We start from the raw sequence: 13,419 nt of genomic DNA, 5'->3' as shown, positions 1-13,419 counted from the left end.
TGTTGATTCCCCATGCTCTTGTTTTGGAAGTCCTATATCATTTCCATTGTTTTGTTGGGTTGGGTTTTATTTTCTTCTGTTTTGTTTGATTATGTCAAATCCGATTGCAGGAGCAGCTATTTCAAAAATACCAAGACATACTATGATAGCAATTTTGGATTTTCTATAGGCTTGTTTGAAATCCATTATCATATTCATTGTTTTGTTTTTATTGTTCCTATTCTATTCTGTTCTGTTCTGATTTTTACCATGTCCAAAGTTATCTGCAGCTATTTTGAAGACATCAAAAGGTATATGGTAACTATTGTTAATTTTGTACTGTTTTGAAGTCCTGCATCTTTTACATTGGTTTGTTTTGATTGGTTTTATTTTGTCTTGTCCTATTTAAAATAAAAAAAGAAGTTTATTTTACATGAACTATAAGTATATAATGACATATATCCACCATTATATCATACAGAATAGTTTCAGTGCCCTAAATACCCTCTATTCTCTACCACTTCTCATGATTTTTTTTAATTTCAAATCCTTACTGGTTTTTCTCTGACAAGGATGCCTTCCTCCTTTGTCTCCATTTTGCCCTTTGGAATTGCTACATGCACTTTAAGACCCGGGCTAAATGCACCTCCAAATGAGTGCAGTCACCTCTTGCTAACTGCCTGGAGCACATTCCTGTATAACATGTAGCTGATCATTTTTGGAAATAAATTTGTCAGCAGCTCCAAAGTTTACTTATGTGTCTATATTTCCAAACTAGCACTCAAAATAGCTAAAACAATCTTTCTGTTGAAAGCACCAGTTCTGACAAATACTCTTTATGAAGTCACTACCCCTTTGCAAAAGGGCTGTCTCTCCTTTATCTTTGGTGTGTCTTCCCGGTGCCTAGCACAGCCCCTGTCCAATGCACTCTTGCACTGAATTTTCACTAAGCTGAACTAAGAATAAATAATTCATCAACAGTCTTCATGAGTGAGAAATAAGCCATGTGAACAATCAATTTTTGTTTCTAATCATAATTCATCAACCACCACCCCCCACCACCACAACATGCTGATAGTATCTTTCTGGGCTATTCATGTAGAAAGGAAATGAAGACTGAACATTTAATTTGGATTCCTTTTTAGTTACTGGAGATCCTGAGCGTAATTTACCATCACATGCCAGTTCTCAGACAAAAGGAGGAAAGTTTTCAGGTCGTGCTAGAAGCCGTCTCGCAGATAGCCAGCTTCCACATGAATGCGGTGGTTCTCAGCCTGTTACAGAAGCCTCTGCCCTTTGACAGGTAGACTCTAACTGCATTCTGTCTATTCTTTCAGGGAAAGCTACTCCACAAGAACTACTATGGGGGGCCAGGGATGTACCTCAGTGGCACAGCACCTGCCTAGAAAGTGTAAGGCCCTGAGTTCAATTCCATTCCCCATATGAAAAAAAAAGAATTGAGGAAAGAATTATTGTTCAACAAAGCTTGAAAATATCTCCTCTGAACAATTTTAAAATTGGTATCTCAATCACAAGTAATGCTTTCCAACTATCTCATTGAACAATGATATAGGTTTTGGTTTTTGTTAAAAAAAAGTGTTCACCATAGTAATAAGTTCACCATAGAAAATAAATATTCCTTTGCTGTCTAGTTTCTAAAATGCACCTTTTTGCAACTTTTTCATCTTGATGGACATTTAAAAACCTCAGTAAACCTAAGCCCAGGGTGCTAAACTGTTAAGTAAAACATTGTCAGCCCCTGGCATGGCAATGTGATCCTCCTCCCCAGAAATTATGATTGTCATCACGTGGTCTTAAAGTCAGCTGGAAAAGCTCACAGTCCACAGAGTTGTGCCTTATCTTCAACTTCCTGCCTTGCCTCTCCAGGGACACAAAGACACTGTGGAAGGCACTGGCAGAAAACCAAACCTCCAGTGGCAAACTGATTCGAGCCTTAATAGACAAACTGGAGGCCAGGTTAGAAGATGACATCGCTGGAATAGATGCAATCGCAGTGAGTTGGACATCTCATCACTTGCCCGAAACTGTGGCTCATGCCATAACCTGTTCTCCCATGGAACATGGTGCTGCAGAATCCATCACATTTGTTCTTTCATATTCTGACTTTACTCCTATTTGTAAATTTGTCTATGGATGATCACTTTTGAGAGCAAACCTCTCATCAGCCCCCAAATTATACACCTATATTTCCAAACCAGCCTTTGGGATACCCAATGCACTGTTTTGTGTTGAAAAATTGCGATGATGAAAAAATGTTTCATCTTGCATAACTGGTGCCACCTGGAAGTTGTGGTGCCAGCACAGCAGCCCTGAGAGAGAAACACAGACTAAGTCGAGAAGTTTCCAAACAACAAGCCCTCCCTTTTGTGTATTTTACCTGAACATGATCAATATGAAAAACAATCACTGGAGGTAAAAACAAACTGGAAAATATGGCCTTGAGGAGAAGAGAGCATCTGACCAGAGGTCTTTTGTCCCCTCAGGTGTCCTGTGCTATGTATGAAGTGCTCTCAACAGGAATCCCAGTCACTACCTTATATCCAGAGCTGTTCGCTCCCCTCCTAAAGCTGGTCAGCTGCACACTGGGCCAGAAGATGCCCACTTCTGTCTTGAGCAACAGACGGCGTGTAATGCAGCAGGGGGAACGGCAGCAGGTCCCAGACCCCTGCAGGTAAATGGCCCAGCATGGGGCGGGGGGGCCTCTAGTGTGGTTCTGATTCCAAGCACCCAAAGAGGGGCTGCGGAAGCTGGTGTCAAACACTTATGAAGAAGCAAGGCTGTTTAATGCTTAGGTTGTGACACCAGGCCTTGCAGTTCTCTTTGCTTGATCAAATGTAGCTGCCCCAAATGAGAACTAAGGAGTAAGAGGCCATGCTTCCTTCCCTAGAGGTCCCTACTCTGTTTCTGTTGGCTTCTTTCATTAAGATTACTCTAGAAAAGCTCAAATTCTGTAATGTTTAAATTTTCAAAGGAAGGAAGAAAAATGGAAATAAAGACTATATGTCATCAAATCTAAGACTTCAGTAATTGAGAGAAGCAATATTATTTTGTGTACCATTGAGAAGAAAAAGACTCCCAATTAATCCATAAGTCAATGCTTTCTTATACTTTTAAATTTTCATTTTATGCTTCTCCAAAAGCTCTTTGAGGATTGTTGGACTTAGATATTCATTCTATATCATGTTAGTTTGTTTCCCTTTCCTTTGCCTAACTTGTCATTCCAACTGCAAATCATGGTACAATCTTTTTAAAAACATTTTACATAACACTTAGACTCCACACACAGTTCCATTAACATGTGTAACTAAAATGACAAAAGTATGAAGAGCTATATCTAAATCCAAGTGTGCACACGTGAATGCAGAAATAATAGCAGCTATATCATAATGACTGTCCAACAGCAACTGCACTTCAAATCCAATTTGAAGATGCATCTTGATTTCAAAAGCATTTGAGCATCAGAGAAATATGGCATTTTTAAATTTCCTTTTCAGAGGAATTTTTTTTCATGGGAGGTTGACAAAATTCTGTGGCATTATTAATCAGTTAATGTCATTTGAATATCCCCTTTGATTCAAGATGAAAAAGCATGAGTGCAGGACTGCCCGTTTTTCTGTTCCGCACATCCATTAACTGAAGGTTAAGAGTATATTCTGAGGGCAGAAACAGAAAACTTGGGAGATCACAACTCTCTGTATGGGCTTGACTTCCTTTTTTGATACCTACTCTTTCCTGTAGGCTCTCGACTACAACTCTGAAGTGCCTGCAAGCCCAAGCCATGCGAGAAGGCCTTGCAAAAGAATCTGATGAGGGAGAAAATTTATGGACTCTAATTAGCAATCCTGGTACTCATCATATAGGAGTATGTGCTCTGGCCAGGTAATGTGAAAATATTGTAGAACTAGGTAGATGTAAAAAAGAAAACCAAAAGCAAAAAATAAAAATGTAATACAGTCAAATTTGCTAAGAGTAACTCACTAACCTAGGTTTTATAGTCAAGGAGACCATTAGGAAAGAAAGTGGAAAGAGGGCTAGGAAGAGGGTGTAGGATCAGACCGAGCTCACCATTCTCCACAAAAAAAGAAAGTATTTAACTGGACAACATTAGACAAGCTATGTTTAATTTGGATACTTGGTATTGGGATACTTGGTGGTCGGTAATCAAGTGTTCCTTTTTAGATAAATTATTTCCTTAGGAATAAATAGATTAAAATTCTTTCCATTGTGTAGAGAAAAAAAAACTCTGATAAACTTTGCATTTTCCAGGAGCATGGCAGTCTGGCAATATGGCATCGTAGTGGCCATCATGGAGCATCTATTCCCCTCTCTCACTTCCTCTTCAGAAAACTACCGCATAACAGGCACAGCGTTCTTCTCAGAGGCAAGAAAAGGCAGCCATCGGCACATGCTCACTGGGTTCCTTGGGGTATTTCTATTAGTCTGGAGCTTGGGAGTTGAATGTGGAAGGGAGTCCTTCAGGGGAGCTTCAGTAATAGAGGGATCAGATCTTGCCAGAGATACTAAGCAGGGAGTGAAAGAAAAAATCACCTAAAACACCTCCTGCTTTTTTACTTCAGAAATAAATTTTTCAAGGCAAAAAAGTAAGAAAAGCAAATTTGGGAGGGACAGAACAAAATGTGGTCAAAAGTGGTACCCTTCTAGCTCTGTAGTAAAGGCTCTCTCAGCCAAACCAGTGAAGGAACAGCATCAGTAACTGCTGTTGTTCATTCCATTTTTCCACAGAGACTAGAAGCACACTCTTATCTAGGTTTTATTGTTCTTATCACCACATAATCTTGATTGTGGGCTGCTTGCAACAAGAGCTTAGCCTCTACAAGACCCAAAAGCTACATCCTTGATTTCCCCATTAAGGAGGCCTTCTGTGTAACTGTATTCATGACACCATCAACACTCCCCTGAAGGGAGGTCACTTTCGTAGCTAAATCATAGAAGTGTGTTCATTTCAGCTTATGAAAGAGCCAGTCCTTTGGAAGCACGGGAACCTGCGAGAGGTACTGATTCTGATGGACCAGAGTGCCTGGGACTCCAATGCCACTCTCAGGCAAATGGCTATTCGAGGGCTTGGGAACACAGCATGTGGGGCCCCTCACAAGGTAAGTGACATTCACAGGGAAATAATCTTTTTAATCAGAGTTTTCAAATAGTGTACTGATCCATACTTGGTAATTGCATAGAAATTGAAAACCCCAGTATATTTATTTGCTCAATACTAACAAAATTTCAATTTCATTGTGAGGGGACTCCTACCACATTCTAGATACACCAAAATCAATCTTTGAGATTAAGAGACCTTATTTTTAAACAGGTGAAGAAGCATAAGCAGATAATTTTGGAATCTGTCATCAGAGGCCTGTATCATTTGGCTCGCACTGATGTCGTCTGTGAAAGTCTGAAGGCTCTCAAAAAGATCCTGGAGCTTCTCACAGACCGAGATGTGAGCTTCTACTTCAAGGAGATAGTGCTCCAAACAAGAACCTTCTTCGAAGACGTAAGTGAGCCTGTTTAGGAATCTTTCTTCCTCACAAGAAGTAAGTGAAAAGAAAAAGCTTCATGGAGTGCTTTGTAGAAGGTGATGTCAGTGTCCTACCAGTATGCCTTGGCCAGCCCCGTGGTCTCTTGCACAGGTTTCCCATTAAGGCTGGTGATTTCCTGTGTCTTTTTGCCTGAGGATGCTTCCTGCCCTGGGAATCATGATTGACCTAAGTGGAATGGGCTGGAACTGGTGAGGGAAGAAACCCTGGGAAGAACCCCTAAATAGTGAGAGACAAGAACCTGTAGACACATTTCCCAGGTTCTTCACACCTCAGAAGGATCGAGTGCCACTTACCCACTCATTACTGCTCCCTTTCTTAGCTTTTGCCTGTATATTATGCCACTTCCCAAAGTTGCTTCCTAATCTCACCTTCAGTTGCATATTACCTTCCCTGAAATCCTCATTTCCAGATTTGCTTTAGAGAATACAAAAATTAGGACAATATTCACTGTGAAATTAGGGCTTGAATAAAGATGACATTACCTTTCAACATGGTCTTTTCCACTTTCCCAGTTCAAAGATTTCATTTCAAGTAGGGATGATAGCCCATGAACCAAATCAAGTCCATAGACTGTTTCTGTGATTTACTTTCTACCAGCTGAGTTGATTAGCTGGTAGAGACTTAATAGTAAAATTTCCCATCACTGGACCCAATACATTACACCAATAATTTAAAGAAGATGAGATTTAATTTCACTACCAATCTGAGTCCACGATCAACTAGTTTCAAATAAGAAACATCATGACACAAGGGCACTGTAAAGAAAGCTACTTAGTGTGTGACATCTGGAAAGCAGAGCAAGAGAAGACTATCAGGGTGGAAGGGTAAAAAAAAAGTCCGCTCTAAGTGCCACAGAGACCACAAAACCAACAAAGTCTAAAGTACTTACTGTTTGCCTTTCTACTGAAAAATTTTGTCAATGTCTGATGTAGGACACAGCCCAATGTTTTAAAAAGATCAGTCAGCAATCCTAGGCACAGGAGAGATATTTCCTTTATATCCTTCAGGAATCTACTTTTTGGTATTTATTTTTGTGTCATTCACGCCATCAATGTAAAACTTTATTTCACGACTTGCATCTGTTATTGTGTCATCCATACTTCTTCATCTCTTGTTGTCAAAGGAAATGAAAACCTTCTATTTGCCTCCTTTAGTGCATCCTACATAAACATTAAGGCTTTATTAAATTACTTATTTACCATCCAGTCTCCACAATTGAAAAGTCTTCATTTCCCTCAATATTCATCATAAGCTGAATTTTTCTACTCAATGAATATTTTATAAACCAGTGACTGAGCTGAATCTCTAAATGAGACCTGAGAAGTATTGAACAGAATTTAAAGAAAAAAATTACCTATCAGCTCCAACTTTTTCCAACCTATTAGGTCCGTTTTTTAAAAATCTCCTTCTGACTCTTGCAAATTTACTAACCATAGAATCTATAGATTTGAATTGCAGTATATGTCCACAATCAAAAATTTTTAAGTTTTATATTTTGTAGTTTACCTTGTTTGTGTGCTGGCCTAAATGTAACCTTTGAAACAGCTTTCTGCTTTATTCACACTTTCTCTAATTTACTAATATCACTTTCAAATCTCAAATTATCCTCAAGCATTTTGTTGGACTCTCACTCAATTTAGTTATCTTTTGTAAAAATAAGGACATTCTGTTTTTTGTTACATAGATAACTGATGGCAATCTTTAACAAAGGACTGAAATCACTCCTAAATTCCCCATGTTTTAGATTACTTGTGCTGTTGCTGAACTAATAATAATTACCTAGAATTGAGCCTTTAGTCTACCTAATAGTTTTGTGGTCAAGATAATGTTTCTCAATGATTTGAGAAAAGAAAAAATTTAAATTCTTGTTGGTTGTTAGGTTAGATCTTTCTTATGGGTGATAGGCATAGATTCCATCACACTTTCATATAAATAAACTTTGAAAAACTCAGGTTTTGATAATGACATGCTGCTTAGTGTCCACTTAGTGTCCACTATCTTTCTGGAAGTATATTTAATTCTATACTTTGTCCCTATATTTTTGTAAAAATTAATCATAAAATTGTCACCTCCATATTTATTCTCAGAAATCTCTATATATATATACTTTCATATATAAATTCTTTCTTGAAATTCACAAAACATACTGATGCTTTAACTTCTTTAATGAAATAGTAGAAATATAAATATGGTTGTCAAATATATTCCAGTCCTTTTGCAATGTTCCGTGCTATCTGAACAAATCACTTAACTCTGCGACCCATTTTCTCAATTGAAAAATGAAGACACTGGACCTGATAACTATTTCTTAGGATCCCTGTCAATACCCTAAAACAATATTGCCACTTCTTTTTTTCTGCTTTTTCATTTTTCTTTCATTTTATTGATGCAGGAGAATTCTAAAGTTGTTTCTTTTCCTGTTTTAAGTAAATGTGTCTTTATTTTGGGGGTATTTTGCTTTTGGTTTCCTTTAAAAAACAAGAGAGAGAGATCTTTTACAAATATATATCTTGACCTTAATACTAATATTTAAAGAACTATTTCCATTTTGATGTCTATTATTCAGGGCCTTTACCATACATTCATTTAGATATTCTGATGTATTCCTAATAAGTCCTCTGTTTTTCCTGGAATGTATCATTTTCCTTTTTCATGTTTTTTGTTCACTAAATAACATTCTACTACACAGGGGATATCTTTGTTCCTATGTACTCATATATTTTTTAAACTGATTTTTAAGCCTGAAAATAAAACTTCCAAAAAACTCATATAATATCTTTATTTTCCTTTGTTGGAACTATGAACTATAACAACAAAGTATATACATTAGATAATAGGAGTTTATCTTCCTTCAAATTCTTACCTTTTGGTTCTTGAAGTCATTGCCTACCATCCCAGACAAAACGCAAGGAAATTCCATAACTTCTCATACACAAGAGAAGAGCCAGGTACTTGTTTGTTTAACCTGAGGCACAAGGTCCCAATTTCTGAGCTCCCTTCACAAAGTATTTAGCATCTTGGAAAAAAAGTTGAGTATTTTAAGTAGTTTAGATTAAAGGTCCCATAACTGTACTAATGATGCCACCAGGTTAGCTTGCATAAAATTGACATGAATCTTATCCGGCACTCTGGTGCCAGTGATCCTGTTTAACATTCCTGCAGCCATGCTTTCCCACTAGTTACTCAAAGACAGAACTCAAGCCTGCAGCTCGATAGCATCCCTGAAACCCTAGATTCATGTTTTTGGTTTTATTTTGTTTTAATTTATATGGTTTGGGGACAAAGTTTCCAGTAGAGAAACAAAGATTTATTTTAATTCATAAAGAGCATTGTTCATGTTTCAGACTTTCCTTACAGAAGTAGGGCAGGACGGGGTGGGTGCCCTGAGGGTACCTCAAGGAATAACCTATGAGAAGATGCTCTTGTCACCACAGGAGCAAGACGACGTGAGACTGACTGCCATCATCCTATTTGAGAATCTGGCATCCCTAACAGGAAGACAGTGGAAGACATTTTTTTCTGAAGAGATAAAAAAGAGCATGATTTCATTTCTTCTTCATCTCTGGGATCCCAATCCCAAGATTGCAGCTGTAAGTGGCTTTCCATAGACACCTGCATCTCCTGTTCTTCCAGGGTTGAAAATTGCCAATAAGCTTGACCTAGATGAAACACAAACCAGGTCTGAGCTCATTCCTCAGGCCTGAATCTGAGAACTGTTTCTCCGGGTCTGGGTTCTTTCTTGTCATCTCTTCCCAAGTTTGCTGTTCCATCCCTGAAACTGCAAAACAAAACAAAACAAAAATGCTAAAACTGATTATATTGCTTTTGGAACCACTGATGTTTACTACTGCTTCCCAGTACTACCCAGCGTCTCTTCCTTCTTGGAATGAGCTTCCTGCCTTGTAGACTGTGACCCAGAAAACTGTTTCCTAGGCTTGTCGTGATGTCTTGATCATCTGCTTCCCTTGCCTGGGCCTTCAGGAACTGTATGGGATACTAGACCATCTCCTTGATCAAGACCTACCAAGAGCAAGAGATTTCTATAGGCAATTTTGTGGGAAACTGGTAAGTGTACAGCAGATGCTACATGAAAAATGCAGAACAATAGTGTAAACCATTCCCAGATGGGCCAGCAACATAAACAACCTCTGGTCAGAGCTGAGACCACTTTGCAGGGATGACGATGAGTCTAATGATGATTCCCACATTGCCCTCTTCTCATTTCTCATAGCATTAGGATCTGCTCTCCCAGGTTCCAGAAACTCACATCTGTTGATTCATTCTTAATCCCTAGTGCCTTCCTGAATAAATATAAATTGAACTGGCCATAAGAAAACTTTCAATCCTTTAATTAATCAATAAATGATTGCATGAATGTTCATTGGCCTTTAGAGTTCTGATTTGAGGACTTAAAAGATGATGTAGATAAAGGATCAAGGTATCACACAGCTTTCCCATTACTAGGACACTGTACCAGACACATGCAATTTAAAAGGGAGATTTAATTTGGCTCACGGTTTCAGGGATTTGGTCCATAGCAAATTGGCTCCAAAGCAGAAACACCATGGCTGAAGGTCATGGCAGAACAAAAATATTAGTTCAAGGTAGCCAGGAAGCAGAACAGGGAACAGTGCCCTAGAAGGAGAAGTAGAAAATAGATACATTACTTAAGGTCACATCTCTATGATACCCAGGGACAGTGAAAAATTGTGCTTTATTAATCCCTTTAGTATGTCTTAAACCAATCAAGCTGACATAATTAGTTCAACCACCACAGTCACTTTCCAGTTGCCCTCTTTATAATGTTCATCTCTTGCAGGCAAAGAAAAATCAGGAAATTCTGTGGATCCTCCACACACACTCATTCACCTTTTTCACCAGCAGTTGGGAGGTGATCAGGAGTGCAGCTGTCAAGCTCACAGGTGAGCTCCATCCACATTCCCTATTCAGATGTGTGTATTCTGTTCTTTCCCATGTAGTTTTTGTTTTGAAAAAGTTACACAAGGCTTAACATTGGTATGATTAGTATGACCCTCACTTCCCCATACAAGTTCCCAAAATAAGACTGTAAGAGAGCATGTTTTCTTTCACAGATGAAAGCTTACAAGTTTTCATCTCCTGACTTACCAACACTCACTTTCCTCCCATCAGAGTGTTCCCCTGCTAAACACTCCATGTTCCTCCTGGTTCCAAGTAATGGAGCCTTTTTCATTTCTCCCAAGTCTTTGCTCTAAGCCCACTCCTTTTCATGCATCCCTTCACCTCATCCCTTAATTTAAACCGTACTCAGCATTCCAACCTCAGTTTAAGCTGAGAGCTTGAGCAGCAACATGATACAAATAGAAAGCATGTAGATGTGGGGACCTGCAGATCCTGGTTCTGTGACAGGTAACTTCTCTGCATTACCTCTCTGCCACATTGCTAATATAAAGAAGAAATCAAATGAATCTCTGAAGATTTTCTATTTTGAAATTCTAAGTTGTGTCTTCCTTCAATTAACCCAGCCTAGAGTTAATAAGTCTACCCTCTTGGATATCTTTAAAATTAAAACCTACAGATTCCTTACTGGATTATATGTATGGTTGCCACAATTACATTATAAATTTGTTAAATATAAGAACATACTGACACAGGTTTAAAACCTGCCCTCTTTCCTCAGAAGTCCATGGTGTTAGCTTTCTCATGTACACTTGGGATGAGGGACCATTTGCAGACACAAGGCTCAAAACCCAGTAAAGTTTCTCCTAACATCAGCCTAGGGAAGGAATGCAGAGGGAGTTATGGAATCTTCTCATTCACTAACCAGACTATCTACCTTCTGATCAGGTAAAGAGTCTCATATAATCCACTTTTTCTCCATTGAATTTAGATGCCATTGTCCTCAATTTGACCAGCCAGTATGTGGAGTTATTAAGCAAAGAACAATTGACCACACGTGAGTGTCAATCCTAGTTTCTGCCCGGCTACAGTTATATTTTAAGGAAACAGAAGCTGTTATAGCTGCAAATTTCACATGAACCTGGAAACAGAAAATGTTTTATAAAATATACTTATTAGTACCTATTAATTTTACAAAATTTGGGGTTTCAATGGGCTTTTATATATGCATAGAACATATTTTAATAAGATTCATCTCTAGAAAAATCTTAGTATACAATTGTCTCTGAGGCTCTCTAGACCTTAAAACTTCTGTCAATTCAAAGCAACCCAACTGCAAACATTCATATGGGTCATTTCCAATAGAGTATGATTTTCTAATTGTGAAACCTACTGATCACAAGCTCAGGACCTCGTCCCTCCTCCTTCTTCCTTCGCCCCTCACTTCTCTCCTCCCTTCTCCCTCCTACCTCCTCCTGTCTGTTTGTCTGATTGTCTGTCTGTCTGTCTGTCTGTATCTATGTCTCTCTGTCTCTGTCTTTTCTGTCTCTCTCTCTGTCTCTTTCTCTGTCTCTTTCTTTGTCTCTCTCTGTCTCTCTCTCTGTCTCTCTCTCTCTGTGTCTCTCTGTCCCTCTCTGTCTCTGTCTCTCTCTCTCTCTCTCTCTCTCTCTCTCTCTCTCTCTCTGGAAACAGAACCCAAAAATTCGCTAACGCTAAGCCCTGACTTTTACCACTGAGCTACACGCCCATCCACTCTTCCCTTCTTTTAATGTTAAGAGAATTTCTCGACTTGTAGCTCCAAATTCTTCCTTTCAGAGTAAAACATGAACATTAGAACCTGAGTCCCACACAGGTGTGAGTCTCGATGATAGCTTTACAGTGTCTCATAAATCTGGCCTTGGCTCAGGGTGTGCTTCCTGCTGGGGTCTGGTTCTCTTCATTCACTTATCCTAGCTATTCTTTCCATTTCAGGGCTCCAAGCACTTCAGCAAGACCCCTGCATCAGTGTCCAAAGAGCAGCCGAAGCTGCCTTGCAGACCCTCCTGAGAAGGTGTAAAGAGACAAGTATCCTTCTGCAAGCCATCAAGAAATAAACTGCTAGGGTTTTTTAAAATTGATTCCTGTCATCATAACATTAATTCATAAATTTATGGAAAGTAAATCATAGGATGGGAGTCTTGTGTAAGAATGTCTTCATTCTCTATAATCTCCTTAGTGGCTTCCACTAGTAAAAAAAATAAATCTCATAAATTCACTTCAGAAATAATCTGTGATTTGAGTGGTGACAGCCACAGAGCTTTGCACAGGTTGGTCCTCTATCTTGGGATGTTTAAATCCCAGCACACATCAAAAAGTGACAGAACTTGACACAATTACACTACAGTAAGAAGAGGGCTACTGCTATTTCCACATATAAACCTTTCCTCTCATATCTTTGTCAGTTTTGAATTACTTTAACCCACACTCTTTCTAAAATATAGTCTTATAATAAAGCTTAACTTATCTATTTTCTGCTGGGTTGTAATTTATACATCAAGACTCTGCCAGATAATTTTCTGCAAAAGACCACTTATGAAATTGTACCAAATCTTATTGTTTCCTTTCCATTTTTTTAACCTACAGAAATACTGCACATCTTTGAGTTCATATTTAGGCTGTAAGTGCTAAATCCTTCATAGTACTGGGTAGAAATTCTTTATTCTTTGCCATGATTTTCAAGTAAACAGTTGCATGCATGAAATTAGGTACATAAAAAGAAGTTCCAACATGAAACTTGGTACTCTTCTAACATCAACATCATAATCATTTATTACCAACATTACTAATATATCCCTCTCAAATATCCTTGAAAATTCCTATGATTTTCAATTTGGGGGCAACAATGGTATATATATATTTTGTGCATCAGTGTTGTTTTAATTTGCATTTCTTAAATGACCAATGACATTGAACATTTTTTCATATATTTGTTTGCCATTTGTATTAA

General features: G+C 38.4%; 1 protein-coding gene across 1 annotated transcript in view; it reads left to right on the top strand.

The window, feature by feature from the left end:
- The window catches only part of Mroh2b (maestro heat like repeat family member 2B), a 64,741-nt gene extending 52,185 nt beyond the window's left edge, over positions 1-12,556 (top strand). Inside the window, exons 31-42 of the mRNA XM_063257868.1 lie at positions 1,125-1,282; positions 1,867-1,993; positions 2,484-2,671; positions 3,739-3,879; positions 4,267-4,381; positions 4,968-5,114; positions 5,327-5,509; positions 8,990-9,145; positions 9,489-9,620; positions 10,375-10,477; positions 11,425-11,490; positions 12,405-12,556. Coding sequence (XP_063113938.1) covers positions 1,125-1,282; positions 1,867-1,993; positions 2,484-2,671; positions 3,739-3,879; positions 4,267-4,381; positions 4,968-5,114; positions 5,327-5,509; positions 8,990-9,145; positions 9,489-9,620; positions 10,375-10,477; positions 11,425-11,490; positions 12,405-12,526 — 1,638 coding nt within the window. The 3' untranslated portion in view covers positions 12,527-12,556. The remainder of the gene's footprint in view (positions 1-1,124; positions 1,283-1,866; positions 1,994-2,483; positions 2,672-3,738; positions 3,880-4,266; positions 4,382-4,967; positions 5,115-5,326; positions 5,510-8,989; positions 9,146-9,488; positions 9,621-10,374; positions 10,478-11,424; positions 11,491-12,404) is intronic.
- The last annotated feature ends 863 nt before the right edge of the window (positions 12,557-13,419 follow it).

This window comes from Cavia porcellus, unplaced genomic scaffold (genome assembly GCF_034190915.1).
Source record: "Cavia porcellus strain 051 isolate PalLab524CR breed Dunkin Hartley unplaced genomic scaffold, mCavPor4.1 scaffold_11, whole genome shotgun sequence".
Classification (NCBI taxonomy): domain Eukaryota; kingdom Metazoa; phylum Chordata; class Mammalia; order Rodentia; family Caviidae; genus Cavia; species Cavia porcellus.
Note: the sequence above shows the minus strand (reverse complement) of the source record. Positions and strands in the feature narration are given on the sequence as shown.